Source organism: Juglans microcarpa x Juglans regia, chromosome 6D (assembly GCF_004785595.1).
Source record: "Juglans microcarpa x Juglans regia isolate MS1-56 chromosome 6D, Jm3101_v1.0, whole genome shotgun sequence".
NCBI lineage: Eukaryota > Viridiplantae > Streptophyta > Magnoliopsida > Fagales > Juglandaceae > Juglans > Juglans microcarpa x Juglans regia.
In genome coordinates, this window is record NC_054604.1 from 3198797 (window position 1) to 3225929 (window position 27133).

At 39.2% G+C, this 27133-nt stretch overlaps 1 protein-coding gene across 1 annotated transcript in view; it reads left to right on the forward strand.

Annotated features, from left to right (window-relative positions):
* LOC121234092 (serine/threonine-protein kinase ATM) overlaps positions 1 to 27133 on the forward strand; it is a 100682-nt gene that overhangs the window by 14132 nt on the left and 59417 nt on the right. Inside the window, 24 exon segments of the mRNA XM_041129908.1 lie at positions 2005 to 2160; positions 2253 to 2342; positions 2451 to 2638; positions 6010 to 6619; positions 6716 to 6787; positions 6913 to 7077; positions 7418 to 7543; positions 8742 to 8869; positions 14710 to 14866; positions 15464 to 15510; positions 15596 to 15659; positions 17686 to 17760; positions 18667 to 18786; positions 19047 to 19232; positions 19877 to 19998; positions 20086 to 20155; positions 20297 to 20390; positions 20393 to 20423; positions 21099 to 21240; positions 21344 to 21484; positions 21586 to 21684; positions 21789 to 21835; positions 22115 to 22307; positions 22398 to 22619. Coding sequence (XP_040985842.1) covers positions 2005 to 2160; positions 2253 to 2342; positions 2451 to 2638; positions 6010 to 6619; positions 6716 to 6787; positions 6913 to 7077; positions 7418 to 7543; positions 8742 to 8869; positions 14710 to 14866; positions 15464 to 15510; positions 15596 to 15659; positions 17686 to 17760; positions 18667 to 18786; positions 19047 to 19232; positions 19877 to 19998; positions 20086 to 20155; positions 20297 to 20390; positions 20393 to 20423; positions 21099 to 21240; positions 21344 to 21484; positions 21586 to 21684; positions 21789 to 21835; positions 22115 to 22307; positions 22398 to 22619 — 3345 coding nt within the window.

Genomic DNA, 27133 nt, shown 5'->3' on the forward strand with positions numbered 1-27133 from the left:
TCAATTACATGCATATCATTATAATTCTTCGAATATCATGAAAGTGATCTAACCTTGACTTAGCTTGTAGTGTAGCGTAGACAAACATCATATTTTCATATACAATTAGAACATTTACAGTACACGTGCAATTAAATGATCATACTAATTATCTCTTAGCATTACTTCCACTATCTCATGTCGTAACTGGTGACCTCTTAAAGAAACACTAGCTGATTGGGCTTAAGGCCCAAGGAGAATAGAGGCTCAAGAGGCTACACAACAAGGGTCAAAAGGGCATCCAGGTAATTACAGAATTAGTGGAGGGGCTTTTTGGGAAAGGCTGAAAACAAAACACATAAAAGGAGACACATCTTACGGTAAGACTAGGTTGAGGGGTATTTCCGTAAAACTTATAGTAATGCGTGGGTATTTTAGGGAGGCTGAAACAAAAGAATAAAAGGAAGGAGACTTGCTTACGGGAGAGGAGGTTGTGCGATTACTCACCGAGAGAGGGGCTGAGTGCAACGGCAGCTTTGGGTGGCTGGGAGTGACCGGTGACGCAGCTGGTGTCTCTGGGCAGTGGTGCGACACAAGAGAGAGAAAAGGGTGAGAGAGTTAGAGAGAGGTTCTGTCCAGCCGATAAGCACTAGGGACGAAATGGTGGTCGACGGTGATGGGCTTATCAGAAGGGAGTGGGCTCGACGGGGTTGGGCTGGTCAACAATTTCTGTGGTGGTATGGGAGGTGGTCCGACGAGGTGGCTGTTGGTTGATGGTGGCTGGGAACAAATGTAGGGGCTGTTTTTATTCTCGGTGGGGAGAAAACAAAGACCCAGAGGACTTATGGGTCACGCACGCAGTGGAGGAAGGAAGGCTCACCATTGGCGTGCTTAGTGATGGTTTCCGGCGAGGTAGGTATCTCAATTTGTGGGTTTTGCTGTGTCTGCCAAGGCTGCTATGGTGGCTAGTGTGTGAAAGTTTCATGGTTTTTGTTAAGGGTCTCGTGGGTTTTATAGATGAGGGGTAGGGGAGATATCGTGAGTGATCTGGAGAGAGGTTTGAATTCGACTAAACTTTGGAAAACTGCTCCCGCAAGGAAAGGAACACTGAGAGGATATAAGAGTTTTGAAGTTTTTTGAGTTGAAAGTTAGTTTCAAATCAGGAAACTACCCAATCTGGGAGACCAAACAGAAAAATAAAAGAGGCGTATAGTTTAACAGTAGAGAAATACTATTCAAAACAAATTACTACCTCAAAACATATCTAATAAAATAATAACAATAAAAATAACAATAAAATAGTAATAATAATAATAATAATAATAATAATAATAATAAAAAATTACACTTTTGGGGTCTGGATGTCACATACTTTCATCAATTGTAGTCGCCAGTCCTGTTTGTTTATGTCTCGGAAACTTTGTTTGTACTAGAGATGATTCACTACAGCTTGCCTTGGTCTGTTGATGAATGAAGGTGTCATTCAGCTGTTTAATCAGTTTTCTTGTTCCTAAAATTAGGGGGGGTCTGGTGTTGTTTGTAAAGTTTATAAGTAGGTGGACATATATTGCCAGCCTGCACTTACCTTGAACATCACTGCCGGTCCTAGTGTGGGCATGATAAGAAGTATGCCCATTATGACACCTACAAATTAAATCGATGGTTTTTCTTTTGCAACAAAAAAAAAAAAAAAAAAAAATTATAGGTTTGCTCTTTATTGATTTTAACCAAAGATAATGAAGCATAAACTTCATCTATCCTTTCAGTGGTCTGGGATTATGAACATGTTCATGTTGCAAGCTTGTATCCTGGATTTACGTTTTGGATTTGCATGTGGACCATAGTTTTTTCATTTATCCTATTAGTTCTTCTTGTTTATATTTCCTTTCTTTTATTTTGTGTATATTCTTCACTTTTTAAGCTTGCACACTGGACATGTTCATAAATTATGTTAGTACAAATCTTAGGTTGATCTGTTTTGGGATACAATGGTATTGTCTGCATAACTGCTCACTTTTTGCGTAGGAGTCTTCTGGATTAAATGAGCGGATAGTATTATTCTTGCCAGCAGCAGTCTATGCTCTTTGTGCCGGTTCTTCTCCTTTTACACAATGTTACAAAGGGCTTTCACAATCTTACTCTTTTGTGGATGACACTGAAGCCATGGTAGATCTGGTGAAGGCATGTGTTGATCTGTTCTGATTACCATCCAACTTTTGATTTCCTATACACATTTTGATTTTACTTAGAAACTACAACTTGATGGTGTGTAGACAGAAGACATTGAGCATCGTAGTCAGCATGAACTGTTTGAGTGCTCTATCGAAGTTCTCGCGAGAATTGATGACAACTCTGGTGTTGAGGTGCTGAAATATTATGTAGAGAATCATTTGTCTATTTGGATTTTCTTGCTGTACGTAATCTATTTGGATATTATGAGGTAAGTTTTTGAAACTTTTTATCATTTTCAGGTTTACCCATCTCAAAGCATTCAAAGCGTACGTCTTCCACGACAGTTGAGGGATCAGCTGCTGCAGGAAATGGAGACTTGTATTCTTGAATCTTTTGTAGACAAGGAAATCGAAAATAGGATGATGTCAGATATCTTACTTAGATGTTCACTATTCTCAAACTTGATTTATGGATCATATCTGACAAGGTTTGTTTCATCTTATCAACTCTTTTGGGTCTTATTGTACCAGAAAGTTAGTTATTATCTTCCCTGCTTTGTTGGTGAGGTAAAATTTATGTTTTATTTTCTCTTTCTAAAGCTATCTATGTACTATTTTAACTGATATTGTTAATTAAATACAATAAAAGGCTCTGCATGGTGGTGCTGGATCAGGCATACCTCCAAGCTACTATTTCAGTTTTTAGTATGTGCCAATCTCAGCAGTCCTTCATGGTTGTCTTTGTTTTGCATCTGTGCTTCTTCTATGGTATCAGTCAGCTTTGGACTTGTGCTCACATGAACCGTTGTCAATGTGTTGGATTTAAACTGTGATTATTTTCCATGTGCAACCTACATTATGTTTGAAAAGATTGATCTAAGAATTTCTTATGCTTTTTCAAGTTTATGCCATGCCATGTTGTACAGCTGTGCAGTTGAAGGCCATGCATATAATTTTTTTATTAATACAAATGAAATAGGTGTTGCCCATGTACACAGAGAGTATACAAAAGAAAACACCTCAATATGTTCTAGGAGCCTGAAAATGAAATATCAAATAAGAAAATCATGAACACTACTTCCATTGAGCACAATGGTAGAAAACCAAAGCAATAAGGCATACACAAAGATGTCGGAAGTTCATCCAAAGTGCGCTTCCTATCTCCAAAGCACTGACCATTCATTTTCATCTAGATACACTACATAAGGCACAAAGGAATCATCCTCCAAACCATAGCCACCTGAGAACAACCATGAAGACCATTCCAGTTAGCTAAGAGATCCACCACCCTCGAAGGCATCACCCAAGCAATGCCGGATCTACTAAAAATCTCATCCAATAATGCTCTTTCTAACTCACATTGCGAAAGTAAATGATCCACAAATTCACCATTCTTCTTACACATGTAACACCAGTTCATGATAATGAAACCACACTTCCTCAAATTGTGGTAGGACCCTATGTTTTATGGCCCATGACCAAGCCACTAGCCATGTTAGCCACATGCCAGCAGCCTTGCAAGCAATGTCAGCCATGCCCATGGCCCATGCCATGGGCCAGCCTAGCCCACGCATGGGCTCATGCATGCTATGGGTCAACTTAGTCCATGCCAACTATGTTATTGCTTATTGTTTATTTTAATTTAATTATTTATTTTCTAAGGGACCTATTGAGGGTTTCTAAATTGTAATCCTTATAAATAGGACCCTTAGTCTTTGCATTGGGATCTTTTGGCAAATTCCCTAGAGGAGGATTATTTTGTTTAGGAGATCAACCATCGATGCTAGGCACTTGGGCTTTTTGGGTGCAATTCGTGAATCCCAAAGAGAGGATCACACCTTGCAATTCGTGAATAGGTGTGATTCATTTATCTCGTTCTTGCAACTTGGTGCAATTCGTGAATCTAAGTTGTTATCCTTGTTTTTATCAAGTTATCAATTCATGAGGTTTATTTTAACTATTGTGCAATCTGTGAATCATTAGTTGATTTGTTACCTCTTGTTCATTCAAGTTCTTAAGTATTTTACTTTGTTCTTGGGTGTTCATCATTTTGTTCTTGGTGTTCATTCTTCCATTGCTCATTTGATCCTTCCATATCCTCATTCTCAACCACTAAAGTGTTTGCCACTTTCCATAAATTCTTCCCATTATCCAACTTGCCCTAGCCGAAGTCCACTTCCCATATTTGGCTTCCATCTATATTTGGCCACCATATTATTTCCTCATTCCATTTTGTCTTAGTCGTGAGTCTTACTTACCAGAAGTGGCTTGCCCATAAATCTTTCCATATCCACAAAACTCTAGCCATATACCACACTTACCATATTCGGCCATATCATAAGCCTCCCCTCCACAAACCCTAGCTGCCCACCTCAAGCCCCTATAAGGTAACTCATTTCTTTTAGGAGTCTTGACTTCCTCACATTCAAATTCAAATCCCATTTCAAATCCCTTAATTTAAGGAATTGCAAATCCTCTTCAATTCCTTAAATCACTCTTCCTAAAATCTCTCTAGTTAACTATTGACTTACCATCCTAGCCAAACCCAAATCCTCCACCTATCCTAAAAGATTCCTCTATCTTAGAATCTTTCCATATCCATTTCAAATCATCCAACCCTAGCCAACTCCCTCCAACTCGCCAACCCTAATCTCACCATATCCATTTCGGCAATCCTAGCCATCCAACATCCAAAACCCTAATCCCTCATCCTTAGCCACGGCAACCTTAGCCTCACTCTTCCACCTCATTCCTAAACCCTAGCATCATCCTAAACTCCAACCCTAAGCCAACTCTTCCCAATCTCAAAATCAACCCTAGCCACCTCACTATACCAACCCTAATTACCATCCAAGTGGCCTAAACACCAAGGGCACCCTTCAAGCCATCCACATTGCATCAAACACTCATAATCATCACTTAGATCATCCAAAACCCTAACCTCATCTCACTCATCCAACCCTAGCCCATCATCTTGGCGCCACACTCAAGGACAAGTCCCTAGACGCCCACATTGATTTACCCTCCCTAAACACTTAGCCTACCCAAGTTCATTATCATCTCCATCATTCCATCACCCAAACACCAACCCTTTGTGGAAGGCCAAGCAAGTTGGCAAGGTCACTCGGTCATCATCCTCACCAAGGCAAGCACGTGGTCTTTAGTGTTAGGGACAAGACTGGGGTTCCTAACAAATTGTCCACAGTCAAGATTTTCCCAAGAGAGTCAGTCCAAATGAAGAAAGCTACTTTGGAAGGCACTCTACACCTCCAAATACACTTCCAAGGGAAAGAAATATGACTATGTGAACCTTGTAATAAGCTCGAATTGTAAACATTTTGCTCCCATTGGACCTCCAAAGCATCCTATCCCCTTCTTTGCTACCAAACCTCATAGAATGTAAGAGACTGAAAAATGTAGGTACATCTTAAATGTCCTAATCATGCACAGCTCTAGTAAAATGAACATCTCACTGATGAGAACCATTAGAACGGTTCAAAAGATCCGACACTGAGGTGTCTCGATCAGAAGCAAGGCGATAGAGGGCAGGGAACACCCTATTGAGTGCACGGTCACCACACCAAATGTCATGCCAAAATATGATCCTAGAACCCTCTCTAACCGCAAAACATAATTGACTGGCAAAACTCTCCCAACCCTTCCAAATGAATTTCCATAAACCCACACCATACGCCCTTCACCTCATTAAAAAACCAGCCCCCAAGCACTTCCATATTAATGAGGCCATTCATATTATGGAAAATGACTGATGTATTTTGCAACTGTTGACATCTGATGTAGGCCCTTATAGTTCTTATTCGCTGTTAAGTGTGCTTATGGGCTATGTTTTCTTTGTCAGGAAAAGCGAAGAAGTTTCACAATTTATGTCCAAAATGGGCAAGTACTTGTTAGAGCTACTGGATTGTGCTCTTAGCTTCATTCAAGAAAATCACAGTGATTTTCAATCTCTCGGTTCCTTAGGGTCTGACTTCATTTTTGGCGGAACAAACTCTCTTGCTGCATCATTACAATGTTTCATTTGCTGTCCAATTTTCACGAAAAGGAGAGAAGAAAACAATCTGGATGTTTTCCTTTATGGTTCATTAGTCCAATCCATGGAAAGGCTGTTAAAAGCCCTGGCGAAAGTTTATGAAGAGCATTCTATTGCAAGAAACTTCCAATCTGATGTTAGCTTGCAAGACTTATCTGCATCTGATAATTTTGTACGGGATTTTCTCCCATCTGATAGCAACAAAAGTAGGATTATGGACATGGAGTTGGATGTGAATGAGAATTCCAGCGATGTGGAAATTTTAACTGTTGGTGGGAAAATTTCCACCGGCATGTCCTTTTCTTCAGAGAAGTGGAAGTTGGGCATGATATCACTTATTTCAAGTTTTTTCCCAGTTTTACAAGTTGTTACATGGGATGTCCTATTTGAACTCATGGGCAAAGAATCTGATCGGAAGGTGTAGTCCAAACTTATAATCTGTATTTTCTGGATAGGTGTATTGAATATATATTTTATTTTTTTGTCTTATGTATTTATTTATATTTTAATTCAGGTGTGCGAAAAAATTCTATACAATCTCTGTCAACACCCCTACTGGCCTTCTTCTGCAAAGGTTACAGATTTGGTAATTAAATAGCTGGACACAAAATCCCATCTAAGAATCTGTTAGAGAAAAGAAGGACGTGTTGCTTTTTAGCTTGAGATATATGCATTATTTTTTCACAGTTCTACACTTGCCTTATTTTGCAGGTGAATTTCATTAATGACATGATTAAGATGCAAGTGAGTCTTAAGGTCGACTGTGTTAATATACTTGCTTCAATTCATGGGTTGCTATCTTCTTTATTATCCCTGGACACTGTCAGAAAGGATAAATTTGCTCGTCTATCTCTGGAGGAGGTGGATTCTGAACTGGTTTTGCATATCTTTCTCGTTAAATTCATATTCCGTGATTATTGTTTTTGATACTTTAATTGTTTAGTAGAAAATATTCATTTATTCTATCATCAATAAAATTATTATTTACTGATCCAAAATTGTCGAGGTGAGTTGATTAATTGTGTAGTGGATAATTAATGACATGGTGAGAGCGAAGAAAATGTATCAGATGAAACCCTTCAATTTTTTCTGTTTGATTTATTATGATTTTTTAAACTTCTCATGATGAATTGTTCTTGGGTTGTCTTTGTTTAGTTCCTGTAATGTAGAGTTCATCTTATACTTAAATTGAGTAATAGATTGATCTGTTTTGTAGAGACTGGCACATCTCGGAGATCTGGTGAACGAAGTCTCTGTCTTAGAACTTCTTGACTGGTTTGGTCGTGTTAGGCTGATTGATTGCATCTGCGACTTTGTTTTACTTCATCCTCAGATTGGCCAGGTGATTATATTGTCGTGATGCACACACGCACATGTACACACATATTTTATATGGAAAATATGAAGTACAAACAGGGGTATGAGACACAGACTGTCATGGACTTGACATAGAGAGCAATGGCATTAAACATTTATGCTTGTTTAGGTGTGTTGAAGGAAGGGGATGGGCAGATAAAATATTCATCTGTCATCAGAAGGATTACCATAAATTGAGGTTGCAGAGGACCGAATTAGAGTGTTGGGTTTATGTCTGAAAAGATGCTGATTTGATATATTTCCAGTTTTCTATGATTTCAACAAATAAGACTCAAGAACCAGCTATGGGGATAAAAAGTAAAACCCTAAAGAGATGGAAAGCAAAGAAAATAAACAAGAAACATTTGGTTGAACTAAAATGTCCCCCAACATCTGTGTCACAACATATATACGTACATGTATGTATGTGTGCATAGACACACATAGATGACTAAACTCTAAAAAACTCAGTCTCCAAGATACCAACAACCTAATGTTAAAATCAAATTTCTTTGGAACCTTTTCATTAATATCTAAGTGCATTATGAGGAAATAAAACCAGAGGAAATAAGCTCATTTCGGTGCCCCAACCTAACTGCACTCCAACATTCTATAACAGACAATTTTAATCCGAAACTGGAACTCCCATATAACTGCTCCTGGTACCTTCCCTTTTCTGCTTGAAATATTTTAAATTTTAATCGCATCAGCTTGGCTGAAACTGGTTATACCATCCATGCTGAGGATTTTAGGTCCAACAATGCTTCATGAGTAGGATTATGTATTTTTGAATCCCTTAAGTTGCAAAGACACAGTCAGGGGTATTTACACATCCACTATGTGTCTCTAGTTTACTGGCCAGGTGACCTGTTGTGAGGTGTTCACTTTAATTATGGAGTTTGCTTGAACATAATGAGTATCAGAGAAATTATATAACATTTATGCTACTAGTTGCTTTAATAGTTTGGATTTGTGAACCTTTGACACCTTGCTGACCTGTTGCTTTGGAGTTTTTTAATAGTTTTATTTTATCATTATATTTTGGTTGTAAGTTTGATGTTTAGGATTAGTGAGACCATTATGATTCTTTTTTTTTTGTGGTCATCATAACTGATTGCATGTACTTATTTCTGTTATTTTCTTCTCCATTCTTTCATTTTATGGTCGCTGTGGCATATCTATAGACGCTGATTGAAGGGTTGCTTGTGTTGCTCCGAGATCCCGATTATCGAGTTAGATTCTTCCTCGCTAGGCGATTGGGTGTTCTTTTTCAAACATGGGATGGTCATGAAGAGCTATTCCAGGATATCTGGTATGTTATACTAACAAATCTACTATATCTGGTTGATCCCTGCTGCCCTACACTCTGGTTTCCCCTGGGCGGGGGATTTGTATTAGCACAAGTTGACTCATTTCACCTTTCCTCTTGGTAAAAATAGTTGTTGAACATGGGTTGTGCCCCTCTGCTCTTTCGATACAATTTTGCATTACTTATCAAGGAGAATGCTACAATGCAAGAACGTTGCTGATGACATTTTTGGTGTACCTGAAACTCCAGATTATGATCATCACAAGAATACATGAACTTTCGTTATCGTTTTCCAGTAGTCAAAGTGTTTCTCTGGAAAACACAGCAGCAGTGTAACACCATTTTATTGTCTGAAATGGCTGAATTGTCTGGCCTTGAGATTTCTGTTTATTATAAAAACTGTACAAAGAATTCTATACATGGAAAGAAATAAGTATATGCTAATTCTATCCCTATACAATCTGTCAAATATTATGCTAATTGTACAGAAGAGTAAATCAAGGAAAGAAATATGGAAACGAAATGGACAGCAAAGTTTTCCATTGACAGCCCCCCTCAAATTTATGCGGGTTGATCAAGAAGCATCAATTTGCTACTTAGGAAGCAATGTCGATGGCAAGTGAGAGTCTTGGTAAAGATATCAGCAATTTGTAGTTCAGTGGAAATGGGTGGAAGAGTGATAACACGAGCTTCAAAGGCTTCATGGATAGAGTGACAGTCGACTTCAATATGCTTTGTGCGCTCATGATAGACAGGATTGGCCGTGATCTTAATAGCACTTGTATTATCGGTGTGTAAAGGTGTATGATTGGTCTCAGAGAAGTCTAACTCAGCAAGCAAACCTTGAAGCCAAATAATTTCGGAACAAGCAAGAGACATCGCTCGGTACTTAGATTCTGTAGATAGCTTAGAAACTGCCTTGCTTCTTACTCTTCCAGGAGATCAACGCATCACCTAAGAACACGCACCAACCAGTGATGAAGTGATGTGTATCAGCACAACTAGCCTAATTACCATCGCTAGAAGCAGCAAGACGAGGAGAATTGCTTGCAGGAAAGAATAAGCCATGGGCAGAAGTGCCCTGAACATAACGTATGATCCTACGAACAGTAGCCAAATGAAGATGATGAGGAGTCTGAAGAAACTGGCTGACTTGCTGTACAACAAAAGAAATGTCCGGTCTAGTAATGGTGATATAGACAAGGCTACCCACCAACTTCCGGTATAAACTGGGATCAACAAGTAAGTCACCCTCCTTTTTGAGAAGCTTGACATTTAGTTCCATGAAAGTATCGATAGAGGTAGCCTCATGTAGTCCAGCTATAGCCACAAGTCACTAGTATACTTATGTTGATTGAGTGAAATACCAGAGAGACTACGATGCACCTCAAGACCAAGAAAATATGTGAGAGACCCAAGATCTTTCATATGAAAGGACTTTGAGAGATGAGTCTTGAGCTGGACAAGTAAAGCAAAATCAGAACCAGTGATCACAATATCATCAACATAAACCAAAAGGACAACAATACCCATGTCTAATTTCCGAAGAAACAATGAAGTGTCATACTTGCTTTGCTTGAATGAAAATTGTAATAAAGTGGTTCGACATTTATCAAACCATGCCCTCGGAGCTTGTTGAGACCATAAAGAGAGCGACGAAGTTTACACACATGTGAAGTCGGAGAGGGAAACAATCCCAGGGGTGGCTTCATATAAATACTCTTTAAGATTCTTGTGAAGAAAAACATTCTTGACATCCATCTGATTTAGTGGCCAATCATTGGAAGCAGCAAGAGTTAGAATCGTACGAACAATAGTCATCTTGGCCACTTGAGCAAAGGTCTCTTTATAATTGACACCATATTCTTGATTATTCCCAAGTGCAACAAGCCGAGCTTTGTAACGATCCAAACTTCCATTAGATTGAACTTTGACTGAGTAAACCCATTTGCAACCTAGAGGAACAATGGTGTGAGGACAAGACTCAATGTCCCAGGTGTGATTGGCCTCTAGAGCAGCAATTTCTTCCTACATAGCTTGTCGCCAACAGTCATGCTTGACAGCGTGTGAGTAGCATGTGGGAATATCAAAATTGAACAATGCAGCAGTAAGAGCTGAAATAGAATGATCAGAACTAGAAGAAGGAAACCCATACCTATCCGGAGGTATAGACACTTGAGGAGAGCAACGCACCAAAGGCTCTGGAGGTGCTGCAACTGATTGATTCTGGAGTGTGGTAGGATCAGATATCGGGTGAGCCACCGGGAGAGACTGTGGGTGGGAGCGTCTCGTATACTCAATACCTGGTTTAAAACAAGAGCTGACTTGATGAAGATTTGAGAACTGCTGCTCAAAAGAGGGGAGGACCACAGTAGAAGATGAGTGCATAGAGGACGCAGGAAAGAAATGTTGATTTTCAAAGAAAATAACATTCTTACATGTACGATGTAATGTAGGATCATAGCAAACAAATCCCTTTTGACACATTATATCCCAAGAATGCACATCTAACAGATTGAGCAGAAAATTTGTGTCGCTCATGAGGAGGTAAATGAACAAAATATACATAACCAAAGGTACGGAGGTTGCTTAGCAAACAAGCGGAAATAGAGAGACTCTATGTGTAAGACTTGGGAAGGTAAACGATTAATCGAGTGAGTAGTAGTTTTCAGAGCCTCAACCGAGAACATGGATATTCTAACAAGAGAGTACGTACCACATCTAGGAGATGTTGATTTTTGCGTTCGGCTACTCCATTCTGTTGTGGAGTAGCGGGACATGAACGTTGATGAATAATACTTTTAAAAGCCAAGAATGCTTGAAACTCAGTAGACAAATATTCACCACCAGAATCTTTGCGTGATGTCTTAATAGAAACAGAAAATTGATTGTCAACATACGCTAAAAACTCTATGAAAGTACGAAAAACCTCAGATTTAGAGTGAAGAAAATAGACCCAAGTAAATCTGCTATGATCATCAATGAAAGTCACATAATATTTAAATTTTTCATGTGAACTAACCGGGGAAGGTCCCCAAACATTACTATGGATAAGATCAAAGTAGTGAGAAGCTCTACTAGCATGCAAAGGAAATGGAAGAGTTTTGCTTTTACCAAGTTTGCAAGAATCACACTCAAGAGATAAAGAAGAATGTTCTTTATTACCAAGAAAACCATAATGCAATATATGAGATAAGATTTGAGTATTGGGATGGCCTAAACGACGATGCCACACCATACTAAGATCTGAAACATTATTACAAGCAAAAGACTTAATAGAAGAAACTGGAGAAAGCGCTGGAACAGGCAAAAGTAGTGGAAACAAGCACCCCACTTTAGGTCTCTTTGCGATCGGCTCCTCGGCTACTTGGTCCTGCACAACACAACCATCACTAGGAAAATTAACAGCACAATTGTTCTCAACTAATTGACCAAAAAAAAATGTGGAGCAAGAAACACATCAGTGAATTTAGAAGAGGCATCTCCGACAATAGCTATTGGCAAAGAACTGCCATTGGCAATCTGAATGGCAGATTGACTAGCGTAGGGCCAAACATGATGCAGAGTGGTGGGATTATTCGTCATGTGATTGGAGGCCACCAAGTCCACGTACCAGAGTTTAGTAGAATTGTTACCTTGGAACCCCATTGCTGATAATGCTGAAATTAGCATTTGTTGCATCATTTCTGGTGTGTAGTAATTTGCTGCAGGAGGTGCAGGAATAGAGGAAGCACCTGAAGAAGAGCCATGGGCTGCAGAGTTGCTGCTGGAGGGGCAATAACAGGAGTTTGAAATGTTTGGGCCTGACGATTCTGGGGGAGGATACGACATTCTTTGATAATGTGACCATTCTTGCAATAAGCAGTATTTATTAGGACAATTGGCAGCAATATGCCCATATTCCTTGCAGCAAAAACACTGCAAGTTTTTAGAATATATAGGTGGTCCTCGTCCTTGGGCAGCATAAGCCACAATTGTCGTCCCTGAACTGCCATGAGAGTGCTCCAGAATAGCTTGAGTAGTAAGACGTCGTTTTTGGCGAAGTAACTCGCCAAAACAAATATCAAGAGAGGGAATAGGAGATCTGTTCAATAGAGAGTAGCAAACATATTCATATTCCGGGTGTAGTTTCGTAAGAAACTGATCACGCCGGCTAGTCTTGTGAAGATTTTGAATAGTTGAAAGAGTGGCAATAGGAACATCTGCTATAACCAAATCAGTATATTCATGCCAAAGAGTCGGAAATGCCGAGTAGTAGTCTTGGATGGAAAGACTACCATGTTGAAACATGGCAATCGCATGTTCTAACTGAAAGTGACGAGCATCATTATCTTGATGATAAACCTTCTTAGTAATTCCACATGGATTGAGCGGAGCGATGAGCCCGCAAGTTGGTGACAATATGTGGCACTGCCGAACCAAGAAGGCAAGACATGATCTGAGCATCAAGTACAACCCATGATAGAGAAGCCCTGAAATCCTTGGATTTGTCAGTGTTGGATGTTTGTGCGACATCCGTGCCATCAATATGACCCCAAACATCTTTTCCCTTGAGGAAAAGTTCAAACTGAAATGCCCAAGTAGAGTAATTTGTGCCCGTAAACTTGACACACAGGTGCGGAGTCCATTGCAAATAAATAAATTCTGAGACAAAGCAAAACAACAAAAAAAAAAAATTCAAAGGAGTCCAAAATGAAATGAGATAAGGACCTTTTAGTTGTCTGTGAGAGGAAGCAGGGGTCACGAGTCACTGTTCAGCAAGAGAAATCGAGAGCTACACACAGAGAAGTCGAGGAAGTTGCTGTGATAACCACCAAGAAAAAGAAAAAAGATGCCGAAATTCCCACCAGAAGCAAGCTGCGATAATCACGAAGGCATAGAAGTGCCGAGATGCCCACCAGAAACAAGTTGTGAGAGTCATAGAGATGCAGAAGTGCCGAAAACACCTAGACCAAGAAGCGCAATTCCGAGAAGGTGAGAAATTCACGTCGGACTCACCAAAAACAATCCAGACCAAGCTGAAAAACCCACGAGATTATGATGCGACAATAGAACACCCAAACGAAGCCAAAAAATCCCACGAGATGCTGTTGTGACGGCAGAACACCCAGACCCAAAATGAATAGACGTGCCGAAAGTCTCCGAAACTAAGAAGGAAAAAATCGAAGGAAACAAAGAGCTTAGCAATCAGCTCTGATACCATGTCAAATTGTATGAAATGGCCGAATTGTCTGGCCTTGAGATTTTTGATATATTATAAAAACTGTACAAAGAATTCTATACATGGAAAGAAATAAGTATATGCTAATTCTATCCCTATACAATCTGTCAAATATTATGCTAATTGTACAAAAGAGTAAATCAAGGAAAGAAATATGGAAACGAATATGGACAACAAAGCTGTCCATTGGCAATGATTATCACAAGAATATATTAGCTATTATATTGTTCTCCAATCATCAAACTGTGATCTTGGTTTCTCATGAAAACACAGCAGCACTGTTGCTCCCCAGATTATTTGCTTGATTCAATGCCTTTAATGCATGTTCTCATGTCTCGAATTGCTGCATAGATATTACCAAACATTTGGCTATGATATTATGGGTGTTTTGTCCCATTCTCTGGTGAGTTTGTTTAAACCATCTGTAAGGGAAGGCACAAAATCCCATTCTCTGAAAGTCCGTATTCCTGTAATGGATTATCCATATAGCATTTGATTGAAACCTTATCATTACTTTTCTTAAGATTCTTTCATAGATGTGTGAGATTTTAGTAACATATATTGTTATTTAGATTACCGCACGGTGATTATTAATACTAACAATTATTAATATTCTTTCTAGTTCCAATTTTGGGGTTGCTTTGGTGCTTTCCTCAAAAGAAAAACTTGTTACTGCACAGGAAGTCCTAGCTGCTGGTCCTCAGCCTCGTCCCTTAATGGAGACTGTTATTATTACTCTTATGCATCTTGCTTTGTATAGTGAGAAAGTGGAGTTGGAGGTAAATATTGCCTTGTCTTGCCTTTTCAATATATATTAATTTGGAGCATGATTTTTATTTTCTGCATTCCTCTTTTTCTTTTGAACATATCTGGTATGTGGGGAAAAGCGCAACCAGTCCAATAAAAGAAAAATAAAGGCACTGTATTAGAATGTGAAACAAGGCCCCAAATTAATATGTTTACTTCCACAAAATGACAAATGAATATGCAAAGATGGTGAAGATGTTCATTCGTGAAAGGCCTAGCTTCTTGGTTTCCCAAAGTGTCAATTATAATGGCTATGATCTATACCTTGCATTCAGCAGTCAAAGTGGAGGGATGTCTGATGATTGTACATGATAGATGAGTATGACTTCTAGTGACAGGCAATTTTCCTATGCAAATTCATATATAAATTCTTTTATAAGTAATCTATTTGTCGTTGATGCATTTCATTTTCCTGTTATGGTTAATTTCCTAGAATGTTTAAAAACTTGTTTCAATCAGTGTTCAGCAGAGTAGTAACTAAGCGATGTAAACCTGTTAACTTATAACATCCTGCAGGTTTTTGAAGATATCTCTGTGTATTTATTCCGTGATTTTTATTGCTCATGCAGGCTGTATTTATGATCAGCGTGGTTGCTGCTATTGATCCTTGTCAGAGGTGCAAAACCCCGTTCTATATTTTGTGTTTTCATTATCAATTGGTTATGGTTAGTTTCTTTAAATCAGTAGTCTTTTTCCTTCAGGGAATTGGTCTATGCAGTACTTCATAATCTATCTCGGCAGCTCAAGTATACATCTATATTAAAGGTGATGAATATAAGCCTCATTTTATTTTATTTTTTTAATTTTTGATAAATAAGTTAAAATTTATGGTGATACCCAAGTACGGAGGGGTGGTATACAAGTGGTGCACCTAGCAAAAAAGGGAAAAAGAGCATAAAGTCCTAAGAGCTGGAAATAAGATCAATAATGTGCAACAGTCCAATTGAAATTGACGTAAAATCTTTGAGGTAGCCACCATCTTCTTACAATCATTTTTTATTTTTTTTATAAATAAATGATTGTATTAATAAGAATAGGTATAACCCAAGTACACAATGGGGTATACAAGAGGTAACACCTATTTAAGAAGAACAAATGGAAACAAGAAAATCATGAAAGTCTAGGCCATTGAAATATACAGCTTTAGCCCATAGGAATAAAGTTTTAACAATGAGTAATCTAATCTCTTCCAATGAGCGCTCTGTCTTCAAAAGTTGGATCGTTTCGTTCCTGCCATAGGCACCATAGAATATAACTAGGAACCATCTTCCACATAGCTGTGATTCGTGGAATACCGCCCAGCTTCGTCCAACTTGCCAGAAGCTCGACCACAGTAGCAGGCATAACCCAGGCTCGCTCTAACCTTCTGAAGACATTATCCATAACGCTCTAGAAATCTTACAATGCAGTAAAAGATCATCCACAGTGTCACCATTTTTTTTTTTTTTTTGCACATACAACACCTGTCCACTATAATCACCCTGTGTATCCGTAAATTATCCATCGTCAAAGTCTTACCCAAAAGAGCTGTCCAAGCAAAAAATGCCACCTTGGGAGGCACCTTGTTTCTCGAAATCCTTCTCCATGGAAAGTGATTGTTTTGTGGATGTGTGAGGGACTTATAGAAGGAATAAACAAAAAATGTACCTTTTCTAGCTGGTACCCGCCATAGTGTCAGCTCTTTGAGTACTCGGTCTCATGGATTACAAGAGTCTGAAAAAATCCGAAAAGCTGCCAACTTCCCAATCGTGGGCCACCTTGATGAAACTTACATTCCATTGGACTAGGTCACTAGACACCATGGGTTTAGCCACTGATGCTTTTTTCTCATATGCAATCCTGAAAATTATAGGGAATGAGTCCTTAAGGGTGCTGTCTCCACACCATAAGTCATACCAGAATTTTGTTCAGATCAGTCTCCCAACACAATTCTAGTGTGGCGAGCAAACCCCCCCCCCCCCCCCCCCCCCCCCCCCCCCCCCCCCCCCTTCTTCCTTCTAATGTGCTTCCATACTCCTACTCCGTAAACCCTACGTACCTAACTAGTGCTCCACGCTCCCAACAAACATCCATACTTGAAGTCAATCACCAACTTCCATAAAGCTTCCCCTTTCATATTATACCGCCACAACCATTTCCTAAGAAGAGCCCGATTGAATACCCTTATATTTTTAATTCCCAGCCCACCATAAGAGATTGGGGAGCATACTCGCTAGAATTGGGAACAAAGATAAGAAATAAGTTGGCAAATTGGACAGAGTGCTCTTGATTAGGGTGATCCTACCATCTTTCGACAAAGACAATCTCTTCCAACTTGCCAATCTACGTTCAATCTTCTCAATTACTACCCCCAAAGGAAGGCCAAGGTATTTCATGGGAGAAGTGGAGACTTTACAATTACTACATCCAAAGGAAGGCCAAGGTATTTCATAGGAGAAGTGGAGACTTTACATCCAAGAGTGTTAGCCAACAACCGGATGTTGCGATCGTTACCAACTGGAACCAACTCTGACTTCGATAAGTTCACTTCAAACCGGATACAGCTTTAAAGCAAAGTAGAAGTGCCTTTAACGCCCGAATCTGGTTTTTTCTTACAATCCTATGAGTTCTTTTATTGATTTTTGTAAAATCTTGGCCTGTGAATTAGCCGTTTCTTCTGGCAGTAAGTAAAATTTCTTGAATCTGGTTGGACTGTTTATTGCCCTAAAGATTCTTGAGAACATTTATGTTAATGATCAAGATTACTTGAAAGTTTACCTCTCTCTAGTAATATTGAATTTCCCTTTTGCAGTACATGGAAGAACTCATGGGATCGATAATCTTTTGCTGGGTTGCTTGTGGTGTAAGTTTAGCTGCACTTGTGGAGGTAATATACTACGTTTTCCCCTAGGAACCATTTTAATTTGTCTTAGCTTGTTCGAGCAACCCCCAACGACTGTTGAATTTATTTTGTTAAACATAGGTAGGGATCTTGCTATCATATTTAACACATGTTGCACCTAATGTTAGTTCAGCACAAAGTTTATAAAGATACGGAGTCAAAATATTCAGTCTTGCAATTTTTAGCAAAAATTAAAGGTGGATTTCAATCAGGTTAATTGATTCAGTTGCAATTTTTTTTTTTAAATTATTTATGTATTTATCTTTTACATTAGGACACCTTTGTACCTTTAAACCCAGACAGGAGAAGAACATTTTGAACTGACACTTGCCATCAAAATACATTTGTTACATACAACATGGTAGAAAAGTAGCAGCCATTAACAATTTGCTAAAAAATTATTGGGGGACGATGTGTCCACAATTTAACATATTTATTGAGGAATCTGACTACAATAGATTCTCCTCCACCAATAACGAAATGTTAGAATATTGCCCCTTTTTTTCTTATAATCTGTGAGCAAAACTGTCTTGCATTATTTTTGCATAACATTCTCATTGATAAGTAGGGTTTTTCTTTTGAAAAAGATGGGGACAGAATGAGGGAGGTGGAGATCAAAATTGGTGGTTGGAAATAAAATTTTTTTGATGAGTTAAAAAAAAATTGCATCTAATTACATGTTTATTTTTAGTTCCATATATGTGCATGCAATAGTGGTTGCTCAACTGATTGAAATTTCCATGTTACCTGTCCTACTTTTAAAACAAATGTTACCTATCTTATATGGTCTATTGCATTATTGAAGTTTTATATTTCCTAATATTTATTTTATTTTTGCGATATTGCATCTTTTTTCATTCCGTCTGAACATGTTGCAACTGTTCTTTGTAGGTACGTCGACTTTTTGTTTCAGATGCTGAACCTAGTTATTTCATCCAGTATTTTTGCCACTGGCTTCTTCCAGCTCTGGTTCTGCACGGAGATAGGTCCAACCTATGCTGGGTTGCAAAGGTATTAGCAACTTCTAATATCCATTCCATTTTCTTTATGAGGGGATGGAACCTCTTAAGTTTTTCAGCTTGTAATATATATTTCTTGGGTTGAACACATGTTTCTAAATGTCATTGTTAAATGATAACAGGAAATATATTGTGTAAATTTCCCTTCTGGGCATGAAACTTTTGTGTTGATTGTTCTTGTCTCTGGTTCTTTTCTGTCTCGAGTATTTTGCTGCATAATTTGTCATTCATCTGACAGTGAATTTATACCAGGTTGCTTCTCAACCACTGGCAGTTCTGGTTAAAAGTCAGTTTGTGCCAATCTTCGCTGTTTGTATGGCATTGCATTGCAGTAGGAGATCTGGTTGGGAAAAGGGAGCAGTTGTTCTTCAGAGTTCGATTTTGCATCTTGCTGAGATATCTGAGAATGAACGTGACAAACTCATAAAGAAACATATGGTTTGCCCATGATTTACTTGTCTCTCTGTTTTTTTATTTTTTTATTTATTTTATTTTATTTTTATTTTTATTTTTATAAACTCATAAAGAAACATATGGTTTGCCCATGATTTTCTTGTCTCTCTCTCTCTCTCTCTTTTTTTTTTTTAATTATATTGGTTGATGATTATGTGAGTTTAGGCTCTATGGCATGCATGAAAAGTGTTAACCTAATTTAAAACACATCACATCATCTCATGGCTCTTCAAATAATCATCTCGATAGTATAAGTTACTATATCTATTTTTTGATAAGTAGTATAATTTACTATATGGTAGAAGGAAGCATGTTTTTAGTCCAAGAAATTATGTGAAATTCAAGAAACAATGGCTTCCTTTCATTTAATTTTTTTTCAAGGCAAAGAATTAGTAATCCTATGTTCTTATTTGGACATCTTGTTGGACTACTAAATTAATGCTATGTGAGAATCAAGTCATTTTAGAATTATACTATTTTCCATGTGCATCTTGCTGTATTTAATTATCCAATGCCTGGTTTGTTTGGTTGATTGAGATTTAGATCTAATTCATTTTTTTCCTTTCTGGAATTAGGGAACTTTGAGGAGTTTGCTCATAATATGTCATCATGCTGCTTTGAATTTGTAGGTATCAATTGTCAGCTACATTCTGTCTCTTGCCTCTTGTGCATCAGATCCTCCAGTCCCTTTCTTTTCCAGAGATACAATAGCACATGCGATTCAAACAGTTGTTGATGGTTTTTTGGAAATGTGCATTGCCTCACCACTCTTTCATTTGTCTGTCTTCCTTTCTTTAGTTTCTATGTTCCCATTTTTTTCCTCATTGGACTTATGCAGGGAGGACAATCCTATAACTGCTAGTGTTGTTGACAAGATTAACATTTTTAGGCCAGATAGAGTTTTCATGGTGATGCTACAACTTCACAACTTCATAATGATATTTCTTTTCTGGATATTTTCAGTTTCAATTTTAAATTCCAGATCTCTTCATCAGCTCTCAGCATTTCCTTTTCATTTTTTGAAATGAATTACTATTTTCATCATGCAGTTTATAGTGGAAATGCATTATAAAATAGCAGCAGCAGTTCATCATAGGCATAAATGCCATCGGTTGGCTGGAATTGAGGTGCTTATCAATATTCTTGGCACAGAGCTGCTGTTTCAAGCTCTTCCACGTGAGTTCAGATTGAGAGACCTTATGTTTTAGTTATTAGTGTTTAGTACTGAGAATTTATCCAATTGGTATGTATTTTTGGTTTTAAGAGGTGGTGGAGGTGTTGTTTGAGGCCCCTTACATTTAAATTTCCGTCAAAAGCTCTTCTTAGATGTTGTGGGTTCTTTAGCTTTAACTAACTTTGGGCTTTGAAATATGTTATAATTGCTTTGTCATCAAAAGCAATTCATGTAGCACCCTCTTTCATTATACCATTTTTTTTTCGTCTTTTTATTTGTACTAACTGCTTTATCTTTCTGAAGAACCTTCTCTCTTAATGAAACATTACAGGATTTTTTTTTTCTCGCAAGTGTCATGTTTGTTTCTCGTCTTTTGTGCCTGCACCTTGGGGGAGGGGGGGGGGGGGGGGGGGGGGGGTGGTTGGATGAAATGAAAAGTTGCAGTTTTCATGGTGAGGTATTTATTTACGGGTGGGAAAAAGCCTTCTGGCTTGGCTTCTATTGATCGATCAGGAAAGTTCAAGAGTATATTGTTTGCTGGGGTTCTTGGTGTATTTTGTGGTGGTTGTTTCTGATCTGCTTTAACCTCTTTTCAGTTAAGGGTTTTCTTGGTCTGGGGGTGCTTCCTTGTGTTTCTATATTTGGTCTATATTAACATTTTTGCTTTCTGATGCCAGTTATCTTTTCAACTTGGTTGGACAATTCATTGGTTGCCATGCTTTACAAGACCAATGTTGTTGTATCATCTCCACATTGCTAAGTACTTTTAGAAGTAATCCATCCAAAGAAATTGTCAGTGTGCTCGGTGAACAACTTCAGGTATTTGTTGATTGTTGATCTTCAAATCACAATTATTTTTCTCTTTTCTTTCTAAATCTTCCTAAACATGCTCTGTCCCCCTTCTGATTTTGTGTCATTACAGTTTCTGGTGTCAAAGTTGGTGGCATGTTGCATTCCATCTGAAGCTAATGGAGAACATTCAGGCAGTAGATCATCTCAAGTTTTGTCGTTGCTTCTCCATCTAACTGTGGACTCTGATCCGGCTCTTTACGATTATATCAGAGTACGTTCGAGTCCTTGGAAGTAGATTCCATTCATGTGTAATTAAGGCTTATACTCGACCTGGTGGAAACAGTCTATGAATTGGCAATTTTGTTATGGCAGGAATTGGAACCCTTTCCTGAGATAGATATATTTGAGGGAATAAGAAAGTTCCATCAGGAATTGTGCCAAGCCTACTCTCCTAGAGACCACTTATTGAAGGTAGAATATTTTCAACTATTAATGGATTAAATTGCTATTATAGAGATTTAGATTTACTTCACATCTTGTTTTAACTTTTTTCCCCCTTTACTTGGCCTTTTTAGTTTGTGAAGAGATCTTTCTACCTTCCACCAAGGTTACTTTTGTGGAGGTGATTTCCTGTCTTCCATTCTTGTCTGTACTTGCAAAGTTCATTGAAACTGAGTTATGGTCTGATTTTGCCTCAAATGGTAAATAAAGTATAAAGAACTTCATATTTTGATAAAATACTGGGAATTTGGTATGCTATTAAACTGCTTATCATATTATTTGTTCTGTTTGCAATTTATATAATGTATATAGGTATATTTTTTGTCAATTAAATTCTATTGATCTAAAATGGCTTGCAAGTGCGGCTGATATGCTGTATACACTTGGTATGCTCTTCCAGTCTCCAGGCACTGCACAAGAAGTTACTCATGGACGAAACTTTTCGGATAGGAATGAATGCAGAAGATCTCGTGACAAATGGATATTGGGATGGTGACCATGAGATTGTGCCTGCAGTCTGGACACTTGTCCGTTTATGTGGTTCGGATGACGCTGATAGTGTTAGAGCATTGGTGTCTGATTTCATTTCTAGGGTATCACTATTAAATCATTTCTATTTGTAATTAGTATTATAGGCTTCATATAACTGGACCTGCAACATTCTGTGTTGATTGTGACTGCAGGTTGGTATTGGGGACCCACATTGTGTTGTTTTCCATTTTCCTGGAGAGTCTAGTCACATGCATGTTTGGCGACCTATTAATCATGACTCTGCTACAGAACTCAATTTTCACATGGTTACTGGCGTATCTGAAGAACTATTGATTGCAGTTTTGAGACTTCTGAAAAAGTACCTGATGGATGATTCTGTTAAGATAGTTGATATGACTGCACAAGCTCTTCGGGTAAGTGAACAAAGGTCCATATAGCTCTACCCTTTCTGGAAACGAATGGCATTGGACAGTATAGTTTTGCTTCCCTTGGTTGCTTTTATTTCAATGCACTTGATACCTGGCCTCTGATTGGTTTAGAAATGTAAAGTTGTAGAAGATCAAAATCAAGTGTCTGGTTCTTTGCACAACTTGTGCGTAGGTGATAAACTATACCTCAGTTTATTCAATCTACAGAGTCATATTGTTAGTTTCATTTTGATCTTAATAAAACTGTAGTTTTGGAATCTATAAGATGAGACAGCTCCTTCTCAGTCATCTTGATATCTGGAGCAAGAAAGGCAAATGGAGGGTTTTGTGCCATGTCTTTTGTATGAGTCATGCCACACGCGCAGACTTGAACACAAAATACAACACGGGAGAGACAAAACATGAGTTTGAACTGTGCATGAACAGTAAATCTGTTTTGCCCATCACATGTTCTATTTTGTGCTTGGGTCTGTGCCCCAAGCAATTTCCCTTTGTATAGGGAGATGTTTATGAAATGTAATAACCAAGTGTTCTACTGCGTGTAAAATGATCCTTACTAGGCACCCAATCCTACATGAAGATGGGATCTCTAGAAATTCCTGCAAAGAAAGGAAATTCGGGGTGGTTATGTATTATAATTGCTTGGGAGCTTTCAGTTGAAACGATTACCTTGATGCTTTTATGTACAGATTTAAGATATTGGCAAAGGGATTTACTGCTGTGTAGTTTGTAAATGTGGTGTTAAATTTTTTTTGTGCTAAGGGTCTAACTCTCTATCTTCTCTCTGTACAACCAATCGCATCTAGGTGTTCTGTACAACCAAGATGGTGGTTTCTTTTCGGTGATGGTTAGATTTCGGTGAGCTTAGAGTTTTAGGGGTGACCAAACTGAGGTTTCCAAAACATTTACTGGTTGAATCAAAGGTGTTTTCATTTTCTATGGAAGGAAGTTCACTCCTCATCATTGAGAGAAGTTGGAAGGTCATGAATAAGATGAGATTGGGATTGTTCACGGTGTAGTGGCTTGCCAAAGCAATAGAGGACTTTTTGAAGGGTGCAACAAAGGATTTTTATACCACTGTACGTGAAGGGAACTGCAGTTTCATCTCATTGAGGTGCTCTAACACTTGCGGTTGGTACATGGCAGTAGTGGAATATGGTGGTGGTAGTAGGCATAGTTTCATCTTTGTACCAGAGGAGGTGGAAGGGAAGGGATGGAGGAGGATGATGGAGGTGCTGTGGGATTTCGTTAAAGAAGGAAGAGGGCTGAACCGTAAGCCTCAACAACAACATTGCTCCTATAGGGAGGCTTTGGTGGCATCATCGAAGCTGGCGCAATCCAGTGACAATGGTGGAGGTAGTAGTGCCAAGGAAGTTCCAAGAGGAGCCTCTGCAAGTGTGGGTAATGGACAGGGGTATAGCGATCCTCGTACAATATGGATAGGCACTGTGCAGAGGAAGGGTGGCTGTGGCAGGCCAGCTGTCGGCCTGGCAGAGGGGAACGTACTCTCTGTGCTTCTGGACGTGAATACAATGTGAAAAGGAGAAAAGAGATATGGGGGTGGGCTTGGAGAAAAGGGGTATTGAAGTGGGCCCTAGTGTGAATGAATCTGGCCTCATTCGAGAGATGGGCTTTGATACAGGAGGTAAAAATGTGGGTAGTGCAGGAGGGTTGCTTCAAGTGGGCAGTTAAAAAGGGGGCCCATCAGGAGATAAAGGGAAAGGGAAAATGGGCTTGGGCCTAGGACTTGGGTGTCAGTGGTCTCCTCGCAGACAGTGGATCCATCGACAGTGGAGGTGATGGTAGATATGCCGTTGGAGAGGGTCGTCTCGGTAGCAAACACGGTTTTTCACAAACCCATTATGACGACCGACTCTTTCCTGGCAAGGAGTGGACAGAAGATACCGACAGAGAGCATAGAGGAACAGGGGTTGATCCTCATGGAGGAATGTTCTCTGGTGGGTCAGCCTATGGTGGAGTTGACGATTCTACCTGCATATATCTCAATTTCTGTCGTGTTGGCTAATTGCGATCTTGCTGAGGTGGATAGAATTAGCTGATGGAAGGCACAGAGGGTGGGGAAGTGGAAATAGCGATGGTTGATGGTGTGGGGGAAGTCAATGTGGAAACATTACAGTTGACAGATCCTCTGTGCAAAATTAATGAATTGGACTGTAGGTCTAAATCTGGCGCAAAAAAACAGTGGGAGCTCAAGAGATTGACGTGGTCTATCAATTATGAGGGTAGCTCAAGTCGAGAAAGACCAAGAGGGAGGGGGTCTCCATGAAGCCTAAGATTATATCATGGAATGTCCGAGGGCTTAATAACTAAATAAGCGCCTGCAGATAAAAAACTTGCTCCGAGAGTGGAAGGCGGATATTGTGTGTTTGCAGGAAACCAAAATGGAATATATTCCACGAAGCATGGTCAAAAGCTTATGGAGTTGTCCATATGTAGATTGGGTCTTTTTGGCTTCAACTGGAGTATCAGATGGAGTACTAGTCATGTGGGATAGAAGGGTGGTGACAAAAATAGAGGAGTATATTTGGGAGTACACAATGGCTGTTTCATTTCAAAATGTGGAGGATAACAGTGGGCTTTCGCTGGAATATATGGGCTGACAGTGGACAGCAGTAGAACCCTTCTTTGGAGGAGTTGGCTGGGTTATACAGCTGGTGGGGCTTGCCGTGGTGCATTGGTGGGATTTTAATGTTGTGCGATTCCCAAGTGAAAGATCAGGAGATAGCAGGTTGCGATCAGCCATGGTGAATTTTTTGAACTGTATTTTTGAGCTGGCTTGGTGGATCTTCCTCTTATGGGTGGTATCTTCACATGGTCCAATAATAAGTTGTGATCGAGATTGGATAGATTTTTAGTCTCCCCGAAAAGGGAAATTCATTACTCGGAGGTATGTCAAAAACGATTGCCTCGCTTTTGTTTTGATAATTTCCCTATTTTGTTAGATTGTGGAGGAATTCAAGGAGGAAGAAGATACTTTAAATTTGAGAATATATGGTTAAAGACGGAATGTTTTGTGGAACGGGTTAGATAATGATGGTCCTCCTACCAGATCCAAGGCGCTCCTAGTTTCATTCTTGCAAGTAAGTTGAAAGCTCTGAAAAAAGATTTAAAACTTTGGAATGTGCAGGTTTATGGTGATGTAGGTAACCGCAAGAAGTCACTACTGGAGGAGCTTCATGAACTTGAAAGGGCTTAGGAGAGAATCAACTTCATTGGAGGAACTTGTTTGGAAGATAGAACTGATCTCATAACTAGAAAGGGTCACCTTATTGGAGGAGATTTCTTCGGGTAGAAATCACGGGCTTTGCGGTTGAAAGAAAGTGATCGTAGCACAAAGTTCTTTCATAGAGTGGCAAAGTCTCATAGGCGAACCAATGCCATCGAGATGTTGAATATCGATGGAGCTGTTTGTATGGAGATCCTGATGATCCAGGATCATGTGGCTGGTTATTTTGAGCAGTTACTTACCGAACTTGAGGGGTGGAGGCTAAAGATCGATGGGCTAGCTTTTGAGTCCATTGAACAGCAGCATGTCACCTGGTTGGAGAGGCCATTTGAGGAGGCCGAGGTTCATGAAGTGGTAAAAAACATGGTAAAAGATAAGGCACTAGAGCCGGATGGATTTTCTATGGGTTTCTTCCAAACCTGCTTGGAGGTGGTGAAGGAGGACTTAATGAAGGTATTTCATGAATTCTTTTCGGTTGGAAAATTTGAGAAAAACCTTAACACCACTTTTATTAAACTTATTCCCAAAAAGAATGGGGCATCAGAGGTTAGGGATTACAGGCCATTAGCCTTGTGAATGGGGTATATAAGATTATATCCAAGGTGCTCGCAAACCGACTTAGTAGATTTTAGGGTGGATCATTACGAAACTGCAAAATGCATTCGTACGAGAAGACAGATCTTGAATTCAGTTCTTATAGCTAACGAATGCCTTGATAGTCGAATAAAAGTGGGTAATTTGGGTCTCTTGTGTAAGTTAGACATGGTGAAGGCCTACAGTCATGTCAATTGGGACTTTTTGTTGGACTTGCTGGGGAAATGTGGTTTTGGGGAGAGGTGGTTTACATGAATTAGATGGTGCATATAGATAGTGAGGTTCTCATTTTTGGTGAATGGCTGTCCAATTGGATTTTTTAACAGTTCCTGAAGCTTAAGGCAAGGGGATCCCTTGTCCCCACTTCTCTTTGTCATAGTCATGGAGGCACTTAGCAAAATGATGTCAGTGATGGTTAACAGTGGCTTCTTGATTGGTTTCTTGGTTGGTGATACACATCGAGGTACTATCCACATATCCCATTCATTTGGTTAAGTGAGGCACAATATGCTCTCCAATCCCTTCTGGTGGCTTGGGAGTATGAAACCTGAGATTGTTCAACCGGGCTTTACTTGGGAAATGACTTTGGCGCCATAATACCGAACCTGAAGCTCTATGGAAGTTGATGATTGATTCTAGGTATGGAGGTCGGGGGGGG